Here is a 26694-nt window from a genome sequence, read left to right on the forward strand (position 1 = left end):
TGAACTGTTTTAAAATGCTGTACTGCAACTCATTTCAAGAAAATCAGAGCTCGGATTAAAATTTGATACAGTCCAGGTAATTGGCCAACATGGGTTGAGTTTGCAGTTTGTTGGCAAGTCCTTAAGAAAAAAAAAATAATAATAATAAAGTGGCAGGGATTTTCCAAAGAATGTGGGAGAACTGGTGGGCAACCACATCCTGCCAAGGTGATGTGGGCCATGTCATGCCTGATTGAAAGCTGCAGCAACACTCTTTGACTCAGTTATAAACTAGTGAGCCTTCACTTTACTATAATGCCCTTTTTTTGGAGCTACCTGTTGCAAATATAAATCAGATAGTTTTCTCCTGGTTATTTTGAGCTACTCTCATGTTGCAGAGCAGGGAAAAAAAAATAAATCTATTTCCTGAGAGGTACTAAAAGAAACCCTTACATTATTGGAGAGTCATCAAAATACAAAGCCATGCCACATTTCCCTTGGCCTCAGCTGCTTGAAGAACCTCTTTGATCTGCCAAATGTAATTTAGAGGACCCTGGGGTGGCTGTGATTTATGCTGACCAGCATGAAATTCTTCTTCCCTGCTCAGTTCTGTAGAAACATCAGCCTAGTTGGAGAGAACATCCTTCTCAGTGTGTTCTTTCTGAAGCACTGAATCATGAAAGGGGACATAGAATCACAGACTGGTTTGGAAGGGACCTTAAAGATCATCTAGATCCAACTCCCTGCATGGGCAGGGACACCTCCCACCAGCCCAGGCTGTTCCAAGCCCCATTTAATCTGCCCTTCAACACTGCCAGGGATGAGGCAGCCACAGCTTCTCTGGGCAACCTGGGCCAGGGTCTCACCACCCTCACAACAAAGAATTTCCTCCTCATGTCCAACCTGAATCTCCCCACTTCCAGTTTTAATATATGTTGTGTATTCCTGAGTCCTGACGCCACTGTGCTCTGCCTCCATTGTTGGATGGACCCAAGCTATGTCACTCTTTTTAAAACTTGCTGTGGGCCCAAGGTTATAATGGACACTGAGCTGTTAGAAATGCAGAGTGCATCTGAGCATTCATACTCAGCTTCAGCTGCCATGGCCTTTTCAGTCTTATTTTTATCAAGGCATCCATGGCCTTGTGTAGCCAGATTTATTTTAATCAAAGCATGTTTCCACACTTACTGCTGATGGATGCATAGCATGTAGAAAAACAATGTTATTATCACAAATATTAGCATTATCATAATTATGTAATAATTATGTATATTTTAAATAATGGAAACAGGCCATTTTCTTATTACTTTTTTAAATTTTAACTACTACAATTTGACTGTCACAGTATGAACTTAGTGAAATGAATCAGTGTTTCAATATACTTTATTAGCTGATTTTATTTTACATGTAAACACTGTAATAAGAAGGTAATGAGGTAGATTTTCCTAATCATCACTTTCATGATCATTTCTGTAGAATTTTGATCTTATCACTGTAAGTCAAGACAAAGGAAAAAAACATATTGCAGTTTTTAGGACCAACCTGAAATACTGTAAAGAGGCTTGTATCCACCATCACCCAGAATTAGTAATTTCACGGTGACTCCTAGAATTGAGGAGGTTACTGCTTGGCATTTATGAAAATGTTTTAAATTACAAGCTGACACCTCAAAATCCAAACATTCACGCCAAATCCCAAGGTTCCAGAGACTCATTGATACCTGGCCCAAAGGTTAGGTGACACAGACTGGTTCTCACTCACATTTATCAGAACTCTCTGCAGCAGCCACTACAGAGCACTTGGTTCTGTCTCTGCTCTCTTCTCTGAACAGAGTCTTTGTTGTATTGAAACATATTGCTTTGTGTATTTTTATTTATTTTTTTCAGTTCAGAGCATTTGAAACAATGTGAGAGCTGGACTGAGAGCAACCAGGGGAGTATTTTTATAGCAATGAAACTAAGGGTATGTGTGGTGTGCCCTCACAGGTGGCACATGGGCACTTTTGAGAGCCTGGGTCTGGCTGAGATAAAGTTAACTTTCCCCAAGGCAGCCCTCACCATTCTGTGCTGTATATTGGTGTCTGGAAAGGCCTTGATAACACACCAATGTTGTGGCTGCTGCTGAGCAGTATCAAAGCTGTCTCTCCAACTTTACCCCATCACCACGGAAAGGAGGAGGGGGCATTTGTATTTATGATGTTTATCCTCCAGAGCAACTGCTAAATCTCCTGCTGGTGGGAATTAGAGAGAAGCAGAGAATACATCTTTTGTTTTCCTTTGCTTTCACACCCAGCTCTAGTGTTTCCTGTATTAAACTGCCTCTATTTTGACATCCTTTCTGCCTTATTTTCTCCCCCCACCCCAACCTGCTGAGGAGGAAAGTGATGGAGTGGCTTGGTGGGCACTTGGTGTCCAGCCAGGGTCAACCCACCACAGAGCCCTAAGGCCTGGAGTAGGGTTGGAATAGCATTGATAGGCTGCAGAGGATGGAGGGGGTCAAATCCAATGTAGTGATTTTTTTTACTCACTTTACCTCTGCCTGAACTTTGTTTTGAAAATACCTAACTGGAGCAATGCAAAACAGGAATTTTGGATGGTAAGAGGATCCATGCTTGACTACAGATCCCTAGATCTTCATTTGCCAGTGTGGGTGTCCCCCACATGTCACATTCCCATAGAGAATGGGAATTTTTCCCTAAATCCTTGTTTCTCCTTTTCACTTACTTGAGCAGACATACTGTGCCAGTAATGGACCAACACATGTAAATGAATCCTAGAGACAGAGAGACCTGATAGCCTAAGCAATCATCTATCCTGGCAGCTGTAATCCCTTATATTGGACTCTTTTTATCTGACACTGGCATCCTCAAAAGCCATTTAAAAATTATTTTACATCATTATTTTGTTTTTCTGCACTGCGAGTTGGTATTGTAATCTTTATGGCATATGCTTAATACATAATAAGTATAGGTTATAGAAGTATTACTCAATACTATCACTTGCATGCCAATTTATTACTCAAAGCACACCTGAAACCAAGGATTGCTTTCTGAAGGCTTAGGAAAAAAAAGATGTTTGGGTTTCAAGCAAGTCTTTGCTGATAGGTTTCTCTAGAATTTTCTTGTTTGTGTCTTATGCATGTTTTTAGAGAGAGATTGTCTAACCAGTAGCAGGGTACAAGCCTTAACAGCAGTGAAAGTTAACTTTTTGGTAGATGTTCCTTTGGGTAATGGATAAAGTAGACACTGGATTGTTAGACTGGAGCTATATGTGTGGTTTTCATCCTTGGGCATTGGAAAGATTACTTTTCCTTTTATGCAGTTTGGATTGTGCAGTATTTTAGTTGATTATGGATATAAATTAACTTGCTTATCATCAGAGGCATTGGCTGGCAGCATCCTTGTAAAATACCAAGTAAGATGTAGGTAAAATACATGACAGGTATGTTCTCTGGATCTGTGCAGGTATCCTGTGCAGGTATCTTATAGTTTTTCAGTTATTGATAAGGAAAGGGAAGAAAATGGTAATGGGAGAAAGGAAAGGCAAGGTGAGTCAAGGGAAAAAAGGAGTAGAATTAAGGAAACACAGTAGAAAAAAAAGGAAATCTCACCTGATCTTCTGTTTCCTGTTTTGGGCTTGACTCTGTGGATTGCCTAGGAAATGTTTAGCAAGTGTTGACCAGAAGAGAAAACTTTATTTACCTTAGAACTGAACTTCAGGGGCTTCATTGAAAAGAATAGTTCAAGCACAGAAACAAAACTGCCTTACAAGCTGCTTTACAAGTTTCATTGTAAGGCATGAGCTTTAGGTGTTTTAATATTGTGGTTTTTTTCCCCCAAGCATTAATTCTCAACTTGAAAGTACCTTGCTAGTTGGAGTCTAGATCCTCTTTTAGGGTACCTAACCCTGATCCTTGTGGATCTGCTTCATGCAGCTAATCCCTTCTGTGACTACCCTGGTAGCCATCAGCCAGTCTTGGTATAGTTTGAGCCCCTCACTTTGTGTTTTCCAACAAGAAAAATTTAGTACAGTGGGGAGAAGTTGTTCTGCTTTTGCTTTTTGCCTATTTGTAGATTGGCAGTTCCTTTGCCTACTGGTAGTTTGGCAATAGGTGTCCATTCTCTTTAGGAAAACAAACTAACAAACAAAAATCCCCAAACAAAACAAAAACAAACAAAAAACCCCTCAAACCAAAACAAATACAAACATTCTTTCTTAATGTTTTTGGAGTGGAACACATGTATGAGAGCTCTGGTTGCCTTCACAGCTCTACTGTGGACTTTCTTCAGTCAATTCATGTGTTTGAAATGTGCCAAAACCAGACACAGCTTGCCACTGGTGTTTTTGTAATGATGACTAGAGCAGAACGGTTACTTCAATACGTGTTGCAGCATATCCTGCTGTTCATACATCCAAGTATGACATTGACTTCTTTAGAACAGGATAAAGTTACAATTCATGTTCTGCTTAATATGATTCACAGTAATTTCCAGATCATTTTCTGCAGAATTAATAACTGGCCAGTGAGTGTGGCAGATGTGTAGTAGGTTTTACATTTGCTTTCCTTTTATTGCATCCTGCTGTGTGATTCAAATAGTGTCAAAAGTTTCCAAGTGCATTTATAAAACAAACCTGTAGCCTCATGAAACAATGAAATCAAGTTTGTCTGATTTTGTCTCAGCCTGGAGAAGAGAAGGCTCTAGGGCAGACCTCATAGAGGCCTTCCAATATCTGAAAGGGCTACAGGAAACCTGGGAAGGGAATTTTTAAAAAGGGCTTGTAGTGAGAAGGCAAAGGCTAATGGATTAAAAGTGAAAGAGGGGAGATTCAGGTTAGACATTAGGAGGAAATTCTTTACTGTGAGAGTGTTGAGACCCTGGCCCAGGTTGCCCAGAGAAGCTGTGGCTGCCCCATCCCTGGAAGTGTGCAAGGCTGGGTTGGATGAGGCTTGGAGCAGCCTGGAACGGTGGGAGGTGTCCCTGCCCATGCAGGTGGGGTGGAACTAGATGATCTTTAAGGTCCCTTCCAACCCAAACCATTCAATGATTCTATGATTCTAGGACTCTATGATTTTACTGCATGCAGTTTTAAAGTAAGTGAGAATTAATTTTGCTTTGCTTTAAAATGCTCTGCTTGAAAGCTCAGTGGTTTATGTGCCATTGATTCATTGCATTGATTCATGGTACATGGCCATGTGGATAAAAAATCAGCAATCCTGAATTGTGTGTGAAGTGTCCATGGATGAGGGCCTCTAGCTTGGTTTTAAGGGAAATTAAACACTACAGCATGACCTGGAAGCTTACTGTTTTGGGTTCTTGTCTCAATGCCACAAGGTGCAAAGCTACTTAATATAAAGAGCAGCAGTATTCCAAAACAAGCAGAAAGCTGGAAGGGACCAGAACAAGCAGCAGAACCTTACTTCACTAGAGGTAGTCCCACACTGGAGCAATTTGTCAGCTGGAAGGAACACAGAGCAGAGAACTGAGTTTATTGGTGATTCTGATATGAAATGCAAGAAGAGATCAGATCTTCTCAGAGGGTTATACATAACAACCATGTCAAATTAAAAGACTAAAGCTTCTGCCTATTAAAAACCTATAATGTTTTCAAAGGCGAGTTCATTATTAAGCTGTTAAGCTGCCAGAAACACCCGAAGCAGATAATAAATATCATAAACTAGGATGATTTCATAAATGAAAGACATTTTAGCTTTGGTATGTTGCTTAGATACAAGTTGTACATAACTTGCTGCAGATAATTTGTCAGATTAGCAACTTTTTAGCAAGTAATTATTTGAAAAAATAAAATGCTTACATTGTGTGGCCTGCTCTGCACTTACTAGGAAATTGTTGAGCATATTCTAAGAAGAAATATGAAGTGCTAATTCAAAGGTAATGTAGCCTTCCTCCATAACAAAGCCAGGATCTGGAACAGAGCAGTTGTTTGTTAAGAAAGCCCAGAGTGTGTTAATATCTAGTAGCACACGTAGATCATAACCCAACTTCCCTATTTTCATTTTTTAGCCTGTGAAGAATTTCCTGAGTAAGCATGAATAAGTCATTCAGGTTTTGCCTTTTGTTCAGTTATTTTAGGTACACAGATTTCTTTCTCTAAATGGAGGTAACGAAATACAAATATAAGTGTAAATTCACATGTCTGACCTTTGCTTTTTACTTTGCTGATGTAACATGTGCAAGATGAGCAAACTCGCATGGTGCCACGATTCCCTGTTCTCCGTGCCAGGCTCCCTGCCAACCAGCTGTGCCTTAAAGCAAGGGAGAAGCTCAAGAGTTGATGAGCTTTCTACCCAGGAGTAAATAATGATAATGAAAATTAAAATAAACTAAAAACATTTTTTAAAAGGAATAACAATAGTAATAATACTAATAGCTTAGGTCTGAGACTGCAGAGAAACTCCCATGACAAGTCAAAAAGTTGGCTGCCTGCTGACAAAACTAAATGAGAACACCATGTATCTGATAATACCACACAAGAACAAAGACATTTCTAGTTTTCTGTCAATTTTTCATAGATTCAGGATGCATTTGAAGGAGATTGCCCTTAGGATTCAAGATATGGCAATAACGGAATTAAACTGTCTTTAAAACACTGAGCTGTTTTAAATCTTTCTTGCTTACAAGGGAAAAAAAATATGTCAGTTCTTTCACTGAATATCTTGCTGATTTTTTTTAATAGTCCTTATTTCCTTAGCAATGTTGCTTGGATATGTTTGGGGTTTTTTTTAATTTTTCCTTTTTTTCCTTTTTTTTTTTTTTTTTTTTTTTTTTAATGTAATTGTGCTAACAAATAGTTCCAGTATACATCTTGGGTCTTTTCTCTATTTCCTTTAAAAGTATTTAGAAAAGCAAAAGAGGGTCTTTCGTATCTTGTGCAGCTGGAATACCTGTCCAGATTTTCGGGAATATTACAGTTAAGAGATCACAGGAGACTTTACAAAGACTGTTAAGGGGTCAGATAAGCATGCTTCACTCCTTGAGAGGAAAGCAAGCCTTGCAAACCCTTTTCATCAGTTAGAAGGGCTTTTCTTCTGTAGAACAGTTGTGTTCTGGAACGCCAGCCTCTTGATGTTTTGAGACATTTTTTGCTCTAATCCCACCCTAATGCTAGGAATGTGAGATACACAGTAGTTCCATGTGACAAATCTGTCATGGTAATGGAATAACAAACATGTGTCCCTAATGTCAAGTACAATAAATATTTTCATTTTGTCCATATAATGATGTATCACATGATTTCCAGCATAAAATATACCTTTCAATATATGTCTTCACTTTACTGTAAGTGAATAAAACTTTGAAGGAAGTAGTGGTCATCACTGAGTAGCTCACCATTGCTTTCAAATAAAAAATCCAAACTAAGCTTTGTAGGTTAATACAGCTTTGTGTGTTTCTCATCTACATAACTTCTTAGTCTTTTTTAGAGCAAGTACCTTAGGGTGTTAGCAGAAGTGATCCATTTCTGTGGGTTTTCATTTCTGTGCAGCTTTCATTAATGTAAAGAAATGTTCACAGAAAACTTGCCAGACATTCAGATAGTTTTTTAAGGGTATACATGACTCTGAAATACAAAAATACAAAAATGTATTAAATTTTTTAAATTGCATATTTCTGAACATAGATATGATTTTATAGAAGACTATGATTGTGCTATGATTCTTGGCTTCAATATAATCATTAAAAGCAGCATAGCTTATGGCAACATGCCTTTCTGTCTTCATGCTGATTGGGCCAATTCAAGAATACATTTGGGGAACAAAACTAACTTTCATAACTAAGAAATATTAAAAATTGAAAGGATGAAGGGGATCAGATTTTGCATCCAGGAAACAACCATGTTGACAGCAGCTCGAGGGAGGTGATCCTTCCTCTGCTCAGCAATCATAAAGTCACACCTGGTGACCTGAGTCCAGTTCTGGGCTTCTCAGTACAAAAGAGACATGGACAGACTGTACAAAGTCCAACAAAGGGCCACCAACATGAGTTGATGCCCTGCCAAGCGAATGGAGAGTCTCTCCTGGGAGGTGAGGGTGAGAGGGTTGGGACTGTTCAGCCTGGAGAAGAGGAGGCTCAGGGTGATCTTTTTAATGTGTATAGATACCTGTAGGGAGGGTGCAAGGATCATGGAGCCAGGTTCTTTTCAGCGGTGCCCAGTGACAGGACAAGAGGCCACGGGCACACACTGAAACACAGGAGACTCCATCTGAACATGAGGAAACACTTTTTCATTGTGAGGGTGAACAAGCACTGGTATAGGTTGCCCAAAGAGTTCATGGAGTCTCCATCCTTAAAGATGGAGAAAACCCATCTAGACACAGTCCTGGGAAACCAGCTGTAAATGGCTGGGACAGAATGACCTCCTTTCTACTTCAACCATTCTGTGAAACAAAAATCTTTAATTGCAAAAGAGAGTTCCCACCTTCCCTGTTGCTTACTTACTTGGTCAATGATGTTATCAGGCAGAATCTCAGCTTGGTGTTTGACTGAGCCTGTACCTTCTGAAGACAGTTGTAGAAGGTATCTAGATTCTACTGGACCTGATTTTGCGATTTCACTGAGTGCACTCAACTGATGATCTGGAAGAGTTAACATAAAGAAAATCCTGACTTGCTGGACAGAAGGCACATGTCCACCTAAGCAAACCCAGAAGTTACTCCAGACACTAACAGTGAAACGTGTACCCATGCTCCTCTCAGATACCAGCCTTGTCTCTAAGCTTATTTAGCAGAGCTGACCTGACAAGGAGAAGGGCTGGGTAAGTTACACCCTCTTGGTATGGACAGCAGTGACCACATATTCTCTAGACATACTGACTCCCAAGTTGTCCCTTGGGCTGCTCCGTTGTGCGTCATCTCTAGGGTAGGTCAGTGACTGTAAAGCACATACTGATCTCCAGGGAGTTCACAGGGCTCTCATGCGATCAAGAGCCCTCGTTAATGATCATCTCCATGTCCTTCAAGTCTTGGTTTTACATGCGTAGTTTGACTCTTTTTCAGGAATAACTCGTTCCTGTTACATCTTTGCAAGTGATTACAGCTTTAATAAATGGAAAGGGTAAGGAGAGACAGGACAATTAAAAAAAAAAAAAAAAAAGGGGGTGGGGGGAGGGAGTGAGCATTTGGCTTCAGTGTGCAAATGACATATAATTTCCAGCAACTTGAGGAGAAATACTTATCTTGCCTTTAAGACTTGTTCATTTATTTTAAAAAATATGTTTCTCAAAATTTAATTTGCAGTTTCAGGAGCTAAGTATAGCTAAGTATATTACATAATGCCCTTTTAGACTCTGGTGACTAAGAGTGATCACATTAAATGAATATAGCATGCACAGAGTTTGTAAAATAAAATTTTTCCATTTGCAACAGTTTAAAACTGTCCAACATTGCTTAAGCACTTTTAAGGTGCAAATGTTATATTCCTTAAGATTTGATAAGGAGATAAGAACCAACTGAACCAAATGTATCCTGTCAAGGTTGCTCTGGGAACAGAGTTAAAGAATATGTGGTTTGCAAAGTGTATCCTTCAAAAACATTTGGTTTTGAAGTTTTTGAATCATAGAATCATCAAATGTGTAGGGTTGGAAGGGAACTTTAAAGGTCAACTAGCCCAACCCCCCTGCAGTGTGCAGGGACCTTTCTAACTAGATCAGGTTGCTCAGAGCATCTTCAAACCTAACCTTGAATGGGACCTCCACCACCTCTCTGAGCAACCTGTGCCAGTGCCTCACCACCCTTGTTGTAAATAACTTCTTCCTTATGTCTAATCTAAATCTATCCTGCTCTAATTTAAGACTGTTGCCCCTCATCCTGTCACTGCACACCCTTGTCCCAAGTCCCTCCCCAGCTTTCCTGGAGCCCTTTCAGGCACTGGAAGGTGCTCTGAAGTCTCCCTGGAACCTTCCCCTCTCCCGGCTAACCCCCCCCAACTCTCTCAGCCTGTCTTCCTAGTAGAGGTGCTCCAGCTCTCTGATCATTTTTGTGGCCCTTCTCTGGACTCATTCCAACAGGTCCATATCCCTCTTATGTTGAGGGCTCCAGAGCTGGACACGGTACTCCAGCTGGGGTCTTACGAAAGCCGAGTAGAAGGGAAGAATCCCCTCGCTTGACCTGCTGACCACAATTTCACTCATACCAGTTCAAGGTGTCTCTTATGTTTATCAACAGCAGGCTTTTTTTTCCATTTTTATTTTTTTTTTTCATCAGGTGCTTCATCCCAAATGCCTACGCTGCCCTCTTCACTGCTGCTCTGGTGCCATTAATGTGCTTGGTCGTGGTTTTTGTGGTGTTCATCCACGCCTACCAGGTGACCCCACAGTGGAAAGCCTACGACGATATTTTCAGAGGAAGGACAAATGCTGCAGGTATGATCTGTGGGGTAACAGGTTGGACTTTTGAACGGTACAGACTGTTCTTTCCAGCTCAGAGAACCCCCCTAGAAACCACAGTTCAGTAGATAACCTACACATGTGTTTAAGTTTAAGCATGCTAGTGGTCCCTTTGAAGTCTGTGAAAGTACTTTAGTGATGAAAGTTATAAAGATGCTTAACTGTCTGAGGAGGATGAAAATGTGCTAAGCCTAAAACAAGAAATTAGTATCAGTGGTTATGACTGGTCTAGTAAAAGGAAGAGTAATAAAGCACAGAACTATCCTGCTTCGAGCACCAGTTTTGGCTGGGGGTACCAGCAGCCCTGTCCCAGGAAGGGCTTGGCCTGCCCAGGAGCAGGGATTATCCTCTGCTCAGCCTCAGGTGATGGGCAAAGCTCCTGGCCCTTGTGTTCTGTGGTATATACTGGGTGCATGCTGGAGTGTTTGGAGTTAATGCTTCTGCTTTGAAATGTCCTGGTGCTACCCACAGCTGAAACGTGCTTGGAAGAACAGATCTGCAAAACAGGAAGTATCGGTCGGTCTCCTCTGTCAGAACAATTTTGAGTACAGTAATGTTCCCAAAATAAAGTTGCAGCACTTGAGAACAATACCATAAGAACAGGACACTCTGTGGGAAGCTTATAATATTTCTTTTGTTTTCATGGTGTTTTTGGAAAAAAGATTTGAGTTTTATAAACAAGTGCAAATCTGCAGATTTTAATGAAAGTATGTCTATTTTCTCCCTGACTACATGAAGGCAGTTAGATTTTATAAACTTGTGAAAGATTCTTCAATAGTTTTACCCAATTCATTAAATAAGTATTATCTAAATGAAAGGGATAGGGGATCATTAAAAAATTACATTGAGTAGTCCAGTGGTTGTAACTATTCAGATTTATGAAGAGTAGCTGTCTTGTACAAATGCTTAATTTGCAGTGAGAATTGTATTATGACATGAAGGATTATGTATTTTTTTTTTTACATTTGGATTATAGAAATATATTCCTTTTATGAGAAACTGAAAATAAATATTACATATTTATTATCTGGATATTTCTTCAAAAACTAATTTCTTCCTTAGTGAAGCCAGCTTGACTGAGAGCTCTATGATTTTGGATGAGGTCTGATAAACATAGCTTGGAAGTATGATACTTAAGGCTGTAGTTACTCTTTACTCTTTAATTTATTTATGTTATAAAAGGGACTGCCTGGAGGAATCACATAGGTGGCTCTTTATTCAGTCTTGAATAATACAGTTTATTTATTTGTAAGTACTTTTTTTTTTTTTGGTATTGCTGAGGATGGAGATTCCATATTCATATATTGAAGATTAAGGCTTGTCTCAGAGGAGTTGAACAAAAATTTTAAAAACCCTGACTGTTGAAATAATACTATAAATAAAGTCAGCATGCAAAATGGCAGAAAGTACTAATAGGAGTTATATGTACATGACATAAAGACATGAACTAGTAGGGTGGAAACAAAACTTTGTTTAATTTAACATCAGATCCAGGCTGTTTTCTTTCTCCAGCAGAGTCCAGAAAGTGTTTTGGAGAATGCTGGGGTCTCAGAAGAAAAGGAAAAAAAAACAACACAACAAAACGAGAAGAGAAGCATTCAGTAAAATGTCAATAGTCACTATTTTTTTTTTTTTTTTCCAGTGTAGGTTGTTACTTTTACTACTTGTGCACCTGCAGAGCAAGCTGGCATTTTGCTATCATAGGGCTTTTGCAGGCGCAAATAAAAGTACCTCGTGCAGTGTGTGTGGCAGCACATTGGAGAGAGGCCATTTTAGAAAAGAAAAGAGCTGCCTGCTGAGGTTTATGGTGCCTGGGCTAGTGTGAAGGCTCTCTGTGTAGCTGTGTTTAGAGTGTAAGCTTCCAGAAAGAAAAGCTGGTGGTTTCTGTAGTTTGTAACATTGCCTATAGCGTGTTACTAACTGTTAACTAAAGGCCTCTGACTTTTTGACTGAATATTCAGCTCCTGAAATTAGTGATGATGATAGTATACTTACATTATTTTTAATGTGTTACGGTTATATTGTGCTTTTAAGTCAGCTTGCAGTGATAAGACCTATTACCACTTCTAAATTTTGAATCTTACCATATGACCCACTCTTTGGAGAAGTTCACTCCATTGACTCCATGTTCTTAGAAACTCAGTGGGACATGCTCCTGCTTCTGTGCTGTTATTGCAACCACCTCAGAGGATGCTGCAGGAAACAACACTTTTCATAACAGCAAAGTTGTCAGCATGGTGGTAGTTTGCCTCTGCAGCAGAGTGAGAGTCTTGGATCACACCCCTACCCATACCACATTCTGGCTTTGGTGCATCTTACAAGATTCTATGGGGTAGGGAAGTCTGTCTCCTTAAGTTGCACAGCCACACATTATTTTCCTGTTCTGTTATGACAGTGAACTTGCCAGGGTTTTTTTCTGTTTCCTCCAAAACCAGGGAAAAGGTGGAGCTACCAAGCAACAGTTGCCCATGTGTCTTACTCTAGCTTGTCTCTGGTTGTCATCCTCACACTGATTTACTGCCAGTTCAGTCACCGACAACAATGAATTCCTACACCAAAAAGCCTTTCCCAGTCTCCAGCCTGAGGTTTGGTACCCAAACTTCTCCACTTTGAACAGTGCAGTAAATGATGGAAACAATATGTAATTGCTGCTTTGGAAACTGTCTGCTCTCCATTAGTTACCCTTTCTAGAAAGAGAATAAAATTCAACATGAATGTCACTGTAAATGATTCTGACATATCAAGTGTGGAGAGCTGTATACATGGACAAAACCATTTTAAAAGACACTTCTACTTGATATGTTGATATATGGCACTTTTTCCTTTGTGCAATACACTTTGATCTCTGAATTTTAAATAAACAGGTGTCCATAATCAGACAACTATTTGCATGTGAATATTTGAACTAGTACTGCTTGTTCACTTTCTGGGAGTCATTTAGTTAGAAGGCACTTAAAATTGCAGTGTGATATACATGACCTCATGTGGACTCTGCAATACTCCTACAGTAGTGTACAGAACAAAGTTAATTATTTTGGTCATTTCGTAGACTCTAGGAAAAGCCTCTTGACTGTTGCTGGTAATTCTGAAGTTCTATATTTCTGATCTCTGCCTGAGGAAGTCTATTACCAACTTTAATAGAAATTTAATAGGAACAGAAGCAGTAAAGTTTCTTTTAATTTGTCATGTATACTGGAGCATTCTCAAATAAATAGAATATGTGGGTGGCTAAATTAAAAATCTGAGTCAAATTTTTTCAAACTCTCTTTTCTCCTATTGTTGGAATACTCTGGATTTTACCTTGCAAAGAAGGTTCATTTTGATCTATCCAGAATCACAGAATCATGGAATGGTTTGGGTTGGAGCGGTCCCTTAGAGGTCACCTAGTCCAACCCTCCTGCCATGGGCAGGGGCATCTTCCACTAGATCACGTTGCTTAAAGCCCCAGCCAACATGGCCTTGAAGACTACTGAAGGTGTGATGTCCACAACTTCTCTGAACAACCTATTATCCTATCTTAAATAATTTTAAGTTTTCTTTCTTTATCCATTCTAATTCTTTCATCTTTCAGTTTGAATCCATTGCTTCTTGTCCTGTCACTACAGGCCCTGGTAAAAAGTCTTTCTCTGTTTTTTCATAAACTCTCATACCAAAAGGCTGCACTAAGGTCTCCAGGGAGCCTTCTTCAGGCTGAACAACACAGTTATCTCAGCCTGTCGTCATAGGAGAGGAGCTCCAGCCTTCTGTTCACTTTTTGGCCTCTTCTAGACCTCCTGTGACAGATCCATGTTCTACATGTGCAAGGGACCCCAGAACTGGATGCAGTACACCAGGTGGGGTCTCACCAGAGTGAAGTAGGGAGGCAGAATCCACTCCCTGGCCCTGCTGGCCATGCTGCTTTTGATGCAGCCCAGGACACACTTGGTTTCTGGGCTGAGTGCACATTGCCAGCTCATGTCCAGCTTTTCATCTGCTGGTATCCCCAGGTGATCCTCTTCCAGGCTGTTCTCAATCCCTTCATCTCCCATTCTGTACTGCTACTGGTGAGTACCGCATCCTGAGTGCAGGACCATCTAGTTGCCCTTTTGAACTTCACGAGGTTCATGTGGGTCCACTTCTCAAGCCTGTCATGGTGCTTGTGGAGGGCATCCTGTCCCTCAAGCATGTCAACCACACCACGCAACTTGGTGCCATCTGCAAACTTGCTGAGTGTGCACTCAGTCTCACTGTCAATGTCATGAATAAAAATACTGAACCATTCTGGTCCTTGTATAGACCCCTGAAGGACATCACTTGTTAGTGATCATTGAGCTGTCCACTGCAGTTCTTTGGACATGGCCATCTAGCCAATTCCTTAACCATCAAGTAGTCTATCCATCAAAGCCATATCTCTCCATTTTAGAGACAAAGATGTTGTGTAGGACCATGTCAAAGGTCCTAGAGAAGTTAAGATAGATGACATCAGTTGCTCTTCCCTTATCTACCATGCAGTCGCTCCTATATGAAGGACCACCAGATTATTCTTCTATAGCTATTAGAATAAATTCTATCTGCTGCAGCAAAAGATCTTCCTGAACTTAGTTAGCAGTACTGTGTTTTATGATTTTGTTATCTGTAGGATCATAGTTTGTTATTTGCCTGTGCTAAAACTGAATCCCACTTATTTTTTGTTACTAAGAGCAGAACAACAGTGCTGGGTTTCACCACACGTATCTAAGAAAGATTTGCCCCTTGGTAACTGCAAAGAGGATCTCTTCGTACACAATTTGTTAGAAAACTCTAGGATATAACTGGGGGGGGGAGGGGTCCATATATTTATACAGAGGTATTAATTTATTACTTCTGCCTCCCTTTCTGCCATGTATATATTCTTTCTATTCCTTTACATTTATCCTGGGTGCTCCTGAGTAAAGTCACATCTCACATACCCTGTTCTGGTATTTTCCAGGCTTTCAAGAATAGGTTATGGCCTAAGGACAGCTGGCCCAGCAAAATTCTGTTTTTAGTAATTGTGGTCTATTCATTTGGCTGTGATCTGTGATCTTCCCAGAAAGTTTATTATACTCTTTTCTTATGCCTGGGATATCACTGTAAAAGAACATTATTAAAACAAGGTTGTAGCGGAGAATAAACACAAATAAATAGAATTTGCCAAATCCTAATTTGTGCAATATGCACAATTCTGATTGCTCTCTCTGGAACACCAAATGTGTGAGGTTGCCCTCTCACATTCTTTTTTGCTGCTCCAGAACTGCCCTGTTACTAGTCGTGTTGTTTTACATGGTGATTGATATATATGGCTGAGGTAAGTGGATTTTGCTTAACAGTAGAAGACTAGAAGAAAGGGCAATGGGATTTCCAAGAATTAATTTTCTCCTAGAGCAGGCAGCTCTTCGTCCTCAAAAGTAAGTGTGCAAAAATAGTGTGAAAGCTGATTTACAAAGAATGTCAACTCTACCCCTAGATAACTCTTTCAAAAATGTGCACTGAGTTTGCTAGAAAAGAGACTCCAGTTTGAACTGGTCCAGTTTGCCAGCTGTTCAGCAAACATATTCTTTTTACTAATTACTCTGCTGTATATAGAAACCAACTTCTCAAAAGTTAGCCTTGATGGGAGCCAAGTCAGAAGCGTGCATTGGATAAACAGCCTCTGGGTGAACTAATATTTAAGTTTGCAATAAGAAAGACTGCTTTTGAAGGAAATCAGGTGGTATAAAGCAGGATGGTTGTGCTTGGCTGAAATAACAGGAGGTTGAAGTAGGCATATATAAGAGATGATTGTTTTTGCTGGGACAGTCCTAATATGCAAATACAGAAATTTGGGATGAGTAAGACAGCAATCCAATACATGTAATTTTATTTTCCAACTATTTTCTAGCCTTTCATAATTCCAAAAAAATAATATTAAAATATAACAGAAGAGAATGCAATTGAAAAATCACCTGTATTTTTAAAATGATAATACCTTTGTGACCTCCATTTATTGAACAACATGCAGTGGCATAATTTTCATGCCCTACATATAAATATGCAGTGGAACATACCTGATTCAGATATCATCACTGTGTATGTGCCAGAATTAATTTAAAGATTAAAACTGCATGTTGCCAAAATACAACTTCATGAAGAATGTCTCAGATATTTAGCTGTAAAATTTAACTACCTTCTTGCATGTTCCTTCATATAGGTTTCTGATCATGGCAGAACATGTTGGATGGTCCTACCATCTGATCTTCTCAGTAAACAAATAAGCCAAACAAAAATGCAAGTGCAGGACATTCCAACCATGCTTCTGTGCTAAGGACACGGGTTTTGATTCTAAGTGAGAATGTGTATCTGAACCTGTAGTTACATGTCTTCCTTATCCTGGGAGCTATATTCCAAAATCTTTATCTTGAGTTATAAGATACATATCATGTACCAAAGAGAACTGAAGAAACAGTAATTGCAGGAGTGCTTTCATCTTGAGATTACAACATGCATCTAGAAATGAAGAACTAGATGTTGGCTACCTCTGAACTAAGAGTTATTATGTACATTCACAGTGTTCATCACAGTCAAATGTTGGATATATGATTTTAGTCTTCATAGTGCTCCAAGGACTTTTTTGTAATTAGGAGAAAAACAAATCTTAGCCTCCAAGATTTTTACAAATACAGTTAAGACAAAATGCACAAGTATAACTGCAAGCTGAAATAAAGAACTGAAATCTGAATAAGATAAAAACTTAAGTGCATCACCTGTATTGTTTGCACTGTGCTTCACATGCCCAAATTAGCTTTCTTCCTTTAAAGAAAACTGCAGAAGCAAGTTAATTTGCATGATTTATGCCAGTGCAGTTGTGAATTTAGCACTCATTAAATATTTTGAATAATAATTCTAAAAAATTTTATTATATGGAGATAGGTAGATTAAATTTTTTCCTTCTCTTTTGATTTGCTGTTGTTCTGGGATTTGCCATGTTCCCTGCACAAGAATAATAGCATAAGCTATAATAAGATTCTTTGTCTTTCATTTGATTATACAATGAACTGTCTTCAGGATGTATGAGAAGGTTTGCTGAAAAATAAATTTAGCAGGAAGGTTAGAGAGCAAATCATCTATGATTTTGCAGTAGTGATGTAGGTTTTTTTGCTTAATGAGAGGCGTGCTTCTCCTTTAGGAGATATTCTGTAATTTCACACTCTTCATTGCCACAAGAAAGCAGATTAAAAAATATAAATATATCAAAAATAATATTTTAAACAAGTTTGCTGCTTCCTATTTTCACAACTGTTGATGAACAGTTTTGCCCAATTGGATTTCATGGACACATACCTACCAGCTTTCGATTCTTCAGTATCAGCTGCTGTTAAATTCTGCACATCTTTAACATTCCCAATCTGGAATCTGAGGTTTTGGCATGAGTCACTGATTGCATAGTGGTGGCATTTTCTCCTTTGAACTGTTATGAAGAAATCTGTTAGCTTCTTTATTTTGGCCACAAAATCCTGTTACCAAACTCCTCTCCTACAGCAGTTATCAAAAGCAATTAAAAATGGAGCCAGCAGGATTTGGAACATTGTTATTCAAGTTTATTTAAAAACTTTTTTTTTTTTTTTGCCTTTTCATAGTTCTGTTGCTAAGTTTAACCCATGACTTCTTAAGCAATAGTCTGTATATGTTTTACTAGTTTAGGTCTCTTACAACTCAGTGAAATTCTGTGAAGCAATGTGTTCTCCCTAATCATCTAGGAAAAAATGTTTGTAAAGATCATTCAGGTTTTGCAGTAGGTCTTCATGTCTAGCCAAGAACAATTTAAAGCAATTAAAGTTGTATTATCAGTTTAACAACCTAAGGGAAGACACATAGTAAATATTTACAGGTAAACTCAGAAGATCATTAGAGATGTATTATTTAATTGCTTCTTTTATTGGCTTTCCTATTTTTAGAAAACAGTTAAACACTTCAGGCAATAGAAGAAGACATAATATGGGCCAGCACAGTGGTGAGAATACAAACAGTTGAATACCTCACAAAAGCATAGTGCATTCTTTATTTTCCATCATTAAATCATCTAAATATTTGCTGTAAAGACCTTCTCAACCTGGTACTTCAGAAGTTTAATATTACTTAATAATTTCCAGTTTTATGCATTTCTGTTTGATTTAACATTTTTTCACTGCTCAGACTCCTTGTTCTGGAGAATTATATCTGTCATATCAGGTATGGAAGGAATGAAGAAAACCTTCACATAGCCTACCTGACAGTTTTGCAATGAAGCTGGATGAAAAGATACAGTTAAGGAGTAGTTCTATCTCTACAGACAGAAGAAACATAAAATTGGCATGTTCAGAATGTGACATTTATTTTTACTTGAACTATGTGTCTATTCTAGGTAGAATATATTATCTTCTGAAATATATAATCTAAATAAAAATGAAAAGTTAGGGTTTTTTCCGGGTACCAATTCCAAAATCATCATCAAAACCCACCTGCTAGACTGAATGGGGTATTCTGAAGGGACTAATGCTGGTGTCCTGAAGAGAGTTCCAGTGCTGGAAATCCATGAAAGCACTTTTTTGTTTTTCTGGTTCATTTCAGCTACTTTTCTTCATAATGCTAGAGATTTTTTCCAGAGCAATGATCTGATCATTGTTTCATAGGGCTTATGACTTCCTTCTGCTTTGATGACTTTGTTCAAGTATGTTGTTAGTTCATTCACAGAGTAGGTTTTTCCTCTGCCCAAGTGCTCATAAATGGTTCCCCCTAACTGTGATGTGTAAAATATATAGTAAGAAGACATTTTTTAAGAACCTCTTTCTATGCACTGTGGGCAGTTGTTGACTGTGGAGGATTTCCATTGCTGCTTCCCTCCCTGGAAAAATCGGTTGTGGCAGACACCAACAAATTACTCTTTCATCATCAATAGGAACTACACAGGGAGAAGAGAGGCTAGCCATGTGAACTGTCCCATCATCAGGTGAAATTACAATGACATATATGAATCCACCTCAATCTTCAACTTGCCATTAGGTGAACCATCAAAGGTATGGCAGTGTGTTGCAATGGGGAGCACTGCCAGGCTCCTTTTTGTCTTCTTGCTCCTCTTCTTGCAGCTGCTTCCAACTTTTTCTTCTTCATTCCTCCTCATCCTTGCAGCCTTTCTGTCAGGTGCAGGGGAAGAGGTTGGCAGATGTCACCTACTCATGCTTTCCAAGATAGGTGTACCCCATGTACCTGTATGAAGGGAGTTGCACTGGAAAGTTATTTCTCCCTTACTCTTTCTTTCTATAGTGTCCAAACCAGCACTACTCAACTGGCAGAATCTATCCCAGTAACCAGCTATGAATAAATTTTAGGCAGTTCCATTATATAGTGTAAATTTTTTTCAGTTCTTTGAGACACAGAGTTGTGACAAGCATTGCAGTTCCCACTGCAGAGGCTGCCATGGTCATAAACTTCACTGTGGACTGAAGGTGCTGCAAGCTGCTTAGGTTGCACTAGGTGTAGGTATAGACACATGAGCCTCATCATCAGATTATTTCTCTGCATAGGCAAGTACAGATGTCTAATAGCACAGCAGAAGATGAACTTAAAAATATCACCCTAGTCTTTGTGAGTTTTTTTTTCAGAAATATAAAATTTAATCATAGGATTCATAGAATCACTAAGGTTGGAAGAGACCTTTAAGGTCATTGAGTCCAACCATAATCCAACTACTACAACCACTAAGCTATGTCCTGAAATGCCACATCTAAATACTTCTTCAACACCTCCAGGGATGGAAGCTCCACCATCTCCCTGGGCAGCCTGTTCTAATGCCTCACCACTCTTTCAGTAAAGAAATTTTCCCTAATATCCAACCTAAACCTCCCCTGGCACAACCTAAACCCATTTCCTCCTGTCCTATCGCTGGTTACTTGGGAGAAGGGACCAACACCGGCCTCTCTATAACCTCCTTTCAGGGAGTAGAGCAATTAACTCTCCCCTGAGCCTTCTCTTCTCCAGACTAAACAACCCCAGTTCCCTGAAGGGTCTCCTTGTACAACATGCCCTCCCAACCCCTCACCAGCCTCGCTGCTCTTCTCTGGACGAGCTCCAGGACCTCAATGTTTTCTAGTACTGTGGCGCCCAGAACTGAAGACAGAACTCAGGCTGTGGCTTCACCAGGGACGCGATCACTTCCCTACTCCTGCTGGTCACCTATTCCTGACGCAGGCCAGGATGCACTTGGCCTTCTTTGCCACCCAGGCACACTGCTGGCTCATGTTCAGCTGGCCATCCACCAGTTCTCCCAGCTCCTTTTCCACAGGGCTGCTTTCCAGCCACTCTTCCCCAAGCCTGGAGCTTTGCCTGGGGTTATTGCCACCAAAGTGCAGGACCCAGTGCTTGGTCTTGTTAAACCTCATCCCCTTGACCTCAGCCCAAAGGTCTAGCCTGTAGAGATCTCTTTGCTCTTCCTACTGTCAAAGGCCTAACTGAAGTCCAGGTAGACAACGTCCACAGCCCTCCCCTCATCCAGGAGGCGGGTCACCTGGCCAGAGAAGGAGATCAAGTTGGTCAAGCAGGACCTGCCTTTCATGAATAAATGCTGGCTGGACCTGATCTCACCATGATCCTGCACTTGCCATGTGAGCACACCCAAGATGAACCGCTCCATCATCTTCCCAAGTACTGAGGTCAGGCCTGTAGCTCCCTGGATCCTCCTTTTGGCCCTTCTTGTAGACCCGTGTCACGTTGTTAGGCCTCCAATCATCTGGTGCTTCTCTCTTAACCACGACTGCTGGTAGGTGATGGAGAGTGTCTTGGCAAGCTCCTCTGCCAGCTCCCTCAGCACTCGTGGGTGAATCCCATCCAGCCCCAGAGACTTGTGAGTGTGCAGGTGGCATAACAGGTCATTAACTGCTTCCTCCTGGATGATGGGCAGTTCTTGTTGCTCTCCATCCGTATCAGGAGGTTGAATATCCCAAGGATAATGGGTCTGGCTATTACAGTCTGAGGCAAAGAAGCGGTTCAGGAACTCAGCCCTCTCCTCATCCTTGACAGCATCCAACAGAGGGTGGACATTCTCCTTGGCTGTCTTTTTGCTGTTAATGTATTTGTAAAAAGCTTTTTTGTTATTCCTCACAGCAGTGGCCAGGTTGAGTTCTAGTTGTGTTTGCCTTTCTGATGTTCTCTCTGTATGATCTAGCTAGATCCCTCTACTCTTCCTGAGTTGCCTGCCCCTTTCTCCAAAGGTGGTAGGCTCTCCTTTTGTTCCTGAGCTCCTGCAAGAGCTCCCTCTTCAGCCAGGCCAGTTGTCTTCCCCAACTGCTCTTTTCTCAACTCATGGGGACAGCCTGCCCCTGCGCCTCTAACACTTTATTCTTGAAGAACATCCAGCCTTCCTGGGCTTCTTTACCCCTCAGGATTGTCTCCTAATGGACAGTCCCTTGTGTGTTTGTTTTATTACAAGTTTAAAACCACTTTAGGTGAAAGCATAGCTGTTTGGAAATGATCTGGGTTTTTTTTGTTTCCTTCTATTTCTTGTTCTTGCTTCTGCTATAAGGAAACCAAATTACGAATGCAAGGTTGACAGGTGTTTCAGCTATGAAATTTGGCCTTTTTTTACCTGAATCTTATGATATTCCTGTGGATTTCCTTGCCACTGGATATTCTGGGTTATCAAAGTTCACCATAATTAGTTCAAGATGAGTTTGTGAAAGAAAAGTCCTCTGAAGATGACTAAGTAGAAGGAAACTGTCTGGTTCAGTAAGCTCATGAGTTGTAATACCAGAATTGCTGGTAGGAGTATCACATCTGGAACAGCATTTTGGGCCTTTGTTGGAGACAAGGCCAGATAAACTTTTGTTCATACCCAGTACAGCTCCTTTTAGGTTCCCACTGAGTTGAGTCCTGTCTTTTGAATTCTCACCAGCATTATTTTTATGTAAATCACTGGACAAAATCTTGTGTTTACATTGAAGACTGCAGGAAAAATACAGTTTTAGTAAAAACCCATAAAAACAGATTACTGTGCACTGCAACTCTCAAAGCAGTGGGCATTGCAGAAAAAACCTCTTTTCTCAGCAATCGTGAAGAAGTGAGAAAAAACAGGCACATTTAGTTGTTTGCTGAATTGAATGTATGTAATTTCACCTGGTCAAAAACAAAGCTGGACTCTGGCAAGTTTTCAGCCTCTAAACTTCTGCTGAAGCTGCATTTACCTGTCTTGAGTCACCAACTATGCCAATATTTCTTAAGCTTGTAGTTCAGGGATAAGGGAGGATATTTCAAGTAGAGGCATGAATTGGCAGGGTGGTGATATATACATACATACATACATATATACATATGTGTGTGTGTATATATATATATATATATATATATATATACATATATATACCTAAGGATTGTGTGGAATGACTGTTCCAAGCAATAAAAAAAGGCTGTGATAATGGTGTAAAAAAAGCCTGACAGTTGGCTGCTCCACAGCTTTTATCCACTGAGGTTTTCTTAGGTAGTCTAAAGGCAAGTGCTTGCACTTGGATTTGGAGTAAAATCCTTGTCAGTGAAGGTTCACCTACCCAGAAATACCTTTTGAGTTTGTTTGAGAGGGGGCTATTGGTTTTCTTTCCATCTGAAGGAAATTACAGATAATGAGACTGTCTGGTTTTGGTTCATTTCAAGCCTATTTATTGGCATCCTTTTCCTTTATGCAGGGATGCTTTTACAAACTTAAAAGACATCATTGCTGATTTTCTGATATGCTTATTCTAGTAATTCAGATTTTGTTTGATTAAATACAGCAAATTGCCTGATCAAAATGAGCGGAGAGAATTCAAACAGCTGAAACTAAATGCTGCCAAAGTTTCAGCCCTGTACTAACCTTTTACAATACTGGTAATGAAGCAATTGTTACTGACAAATATAAAAGCAGAATTGTACACTGTACAAATATTCATCATCTCCTAAAGAAGTAGGTATCTTCAGACTGTCTTTATTGTTAAAATGGGTATGTAAATTGACATTTGTACTGAGTAGCATTTATTACAGAAACTCTTATAAAAATGTTACTCAATGTACACTCCATAGAAATCTTCTTAGCTTCAGTGAGCCTGATTCTAGTTTTACCTGTGGTGATTTTTTTTTCTAGTGAAATGGCACTGAATTTATCAAATTTTCCCTCACACACACTTGAAGATAATTGTCAGATCACTGTACATTAAAAATATATGATCTAGATATCATATTGCACCATTTCCTTCAGCTTTATGGGCACAGCTATTTCAGTGATCTGTGGTTTCAACAATCTAGAGGTGCTTAGTTATGATTAATATTGTGGTTATTTTTTCCTTAGGTGATATTTATACACAAAAAGCAGAAAACATGGTGTGAATTTTTGGCATGTTTACTGCCAGTAGTTTGTGTGTCCACAATTTACTTTCTTCTCTGGCCTGGCCCTCACCCGCATTGAGCTATATTGCAAAGTAATATGAAAGCCAAGTAATTATTCAACTTCAGGAGATAATTCTCTTCATTAATCACTTTGGTCTATGTGCAGCATTTAGAACTGTATGCATTAGTGGTCATTAGTTGCTAGTCCATTATTTCAGTTGAATTTGAGATTCAAACAGAAAGATGATAACCATTCCATTAGTATCTGTGCACAAAAATATAATTGCTTTCTCTGCAGATAATTATGGAATTTACCTTTAGAAATACCTTTACAAAGAGCAACATTATATATATATATGCATATATATATATATATATTCTTATTTTTTTATTTTGGTAAATTTTGTTATTATAAGCTAAAAAACTTTGAGGTTGCCAGTTCTTTGCTGTGTTTTTTGTTTGTTTGTTTTTTGTTTGTTTGGGGTTTTTTGTGATCATTGTTAAGTACACATCTAATAAGTGTTTGGATTCATTAGTGTATACAACATAGAAGAAAGATAAATACTTAATGCCTTACTTCTTACTATAATACCTAGTGCTTTGGAGGGCTTTGCATTTTTAACTACTGTAAAAGCATTGTGAGGTTGGCCATGTATATAAGTAGCTGTTATAGAAAAGTTTGCTTCAATATCTGTCAAGGGCACAAATTTTCCATTTTGCTCAAGGGACTTTGAGATAGGTCCTTTGTGTGCAAGAGATAGTAGAGCCTTAAGAGTGCCAAGTGAGAAATACTTTGTATTTCCATTATTTTCCTTTGACTGAATCGAGTTCCTCCCAGACAAATAACAGAGGCACATACCTTTAATCATCTTTCCCTGATGCTGCTCTGAAAAATACCCATGTATTATTAGTGTTATGTTCAGAACTCTCAGATCTTTAAATAAATTTTGGCCAGACCTCATTTCACCATGGGAGAAGTGATTCAGGTGAACTTTAACAGGCATCAGTTGTCATTTGAGACAAGCAAGGTTATAAAATCTGGCCTCCGGCTTTCTTTTCATAAGGAATGGGTATTCCTAAGGTCCTGTGTTATATGTACTGATCATATACGGATCTTTTAGATCTCCTGTGACATTAAATACATTAATCTAACACCATTCTAAGGCACCAGTACCCAGACAAGATGCTTCCTCAAGTCCTGCTTGAGGTCCCTAGCTGCCTGAGGGCTCACAGCATGCTCCCATCCACTGAGAGCAGCTGCCAGTCCTGTGTGCAGAGAAACAGGACTATTTACAAGGGGCTAAACTGGAGAGGATTTATGGCATGTCCTCAGACATAAGTGGCAGAACAGGAGTAACTTAATGATGATTAGAGCTGAGCTTTCAAACACCTTTGCTTAGGGAATCTCATTTTCCTAGTGCTGTAATGCCAGTTTTTACATATAACACAGTATCTCATTGCAATTCACTAAGAAAATAGACATCTTTGTTGAATGTAATGTCATGCTGCCAAGCAGCAGCTGCAGAACAGCCCAGGCTGAGGTTTACATCCCAGGTATTGCTGAGCACGATTAGGCTTTGGTAAGGGAAACCTGAGGAACGCAATACCTGTTTGCTTCATGTAATTTCCCTGTTTATAAAAATACACACACGCATTTCTGCCAAAACAATAGTTAAAACCCTGAAGCAACTTCTGCCTGCCTTGCTGGGAGGTGGCCTTGACTCTGGCCATTGCCTGCGTTCAGAAGGCACTATTTGTATAGTATTAACAAAATGCCTGACATGCTCCCAAATTGCTCTTTCTAGAACTATGCCTGTCAAAAGCAGGTCCCTGCTCTTTGCTGATGCAGCATGACTGATGTGGAGAGGTGCAATGCCTGGCCAAGCACCTCTGCCTCTGCCCTTTGCAGACCTGGGCAAACATGGACTTTGAATTCTGCCAGGAGCACGGTCAACACGGGGGGGCAGAGTGGTGTATGGCAGCAGGGGTGGGGTGAAGCCTGCTCCTGCTTTCCTCTTCACAAACTTTCTCCACACAGACATCTCCCAGCCAATATTCCTTAAAACTTTTATGCCGTAAATACTCCTGGGAATATAAAGTGCAGCTGTATGTGCCTGCTTAAGGACAGATCCTGCACCTATGTTTGAAGGTGAATGACGTTCAGTGGTGCAGAATCTGTCTTTGGGGGGCTCCTCAACTGAGTGGAAGTTGCCACTTCAAGCTTATAGAGTGAGATGCCTCCTCATGTCCAGCTTGCAGAGAAGGTAACAACAAACCAGAGAATAAGCTATTTATACAATTTCTATGTAAGTCCAGACATTGCCAGAGCCACAGTAATTTTTTTGTGCTGATAATGCTTTTTTACTCTTCCCTTTCCCCTCAAGTCTCCTCCCAAAATTTTCAGGGCTTGCCAACAGCTCTCCCATGCTTCCCCCAAGGTCAGCATGTTTTCTGGTGCTGTCTGTGCTCTTCCCACCTACAAAGTACCCACACCTGATTTGCTGAGCTCAGCTGTGTCCCCCCTCCGGCCTCTCCATCCCTCAGCCTCACAGCTGGCCATGCCCATCATTGGGTCTGCTGACCCCAGGGGTGTCCCAAAAGCCCTGAAACCCCTGCCTGGATGTGGCAGGTGAACTCCAAGGTTGGCCAGAGATGGTGAGCCTAGGTCCTGCATCAGTAATGCTTTAAAAAGTGTTTTCCCCAGAGCACGCTGGCTGAAATGCTGTGTTCGTGGTTTTTCAGAGATCCCCTTGGTCTTGTACCTCTTCGCCCTGATTTCTGTCACCTGGCTGTGGGGAGGACTGCACATGGCTTACCGGCACCTCTGGATGTTAGTCTTTTTCATCATCTTCAACAGCCTGCAGGTAAGAGCTGGTGCCTTTTCCTCCTGTCCTCTCATAGTGCCAGGGGTCATCTCCGCTGCTTGGCATGTCAGCCTCACTGGCTGAAAAGCACC

At 40.1% G+C, this 26694-nt stretch overlaps 1 protein-coding gene and 1 long non-coding RNA gene across 2 annotated transcripts in view; one reads left to right on the plus strand and one right to left on the minus strand.

Moving 5' to 3' along the window:
* Positions 1-26646, minus strand: part of LOC127395482 (uncharacterized) — a 41708-nt gene extending 15062 nt beyond the window's left edge. The window contains exons 1-3 of the long non-coding RNA XR_007891814.1: positions 26555-26646; positions 8435-8571; positions 7429-7556 (exon numbers count right to left, since the gene is read on the minus strand). This is a non-coding gene — a long non-coding RNA (uncharacterized LOC127395482). The remainder of the gene's footprint in view (positions 1-7428; positions 7557-8434; positions 8572-26554) is intronic.
* Positions 1-26694, plus strand: part of ADGRV1 (adhesion G protein-coupled receptor V1) — a 278553-nt gene that overhangs the window by 211725 nt on the left and 40134 nt on the right. The window contains exons 86-87 of the mRNA XM_051642551.1: positions 10198-10355; positions 26481-26602. Of these exons, the coding sequence (XP_051498511.1) occupies positions 10198-10355; positions 26481-26602 (280 nt within the window). The remainder of the gene's footprint in view (positions 1-10197; positions 10356-26480; positions 26603-26694) is intronic.

This window comes from Apus apus, chromosome Z (assembly GCF_020740795.1).
Source record: "Apus apus isolate bApuApu2 chromosome Z, bApuApu2.pri.cur, whole genome shotgun sequence".
In the NCBI taxonomy this organism is placed as follows: Eukaryota; Metazoa; Chordata; class Aves; order Apodiformes; family Apodidae; genus Apus; species Apus apus.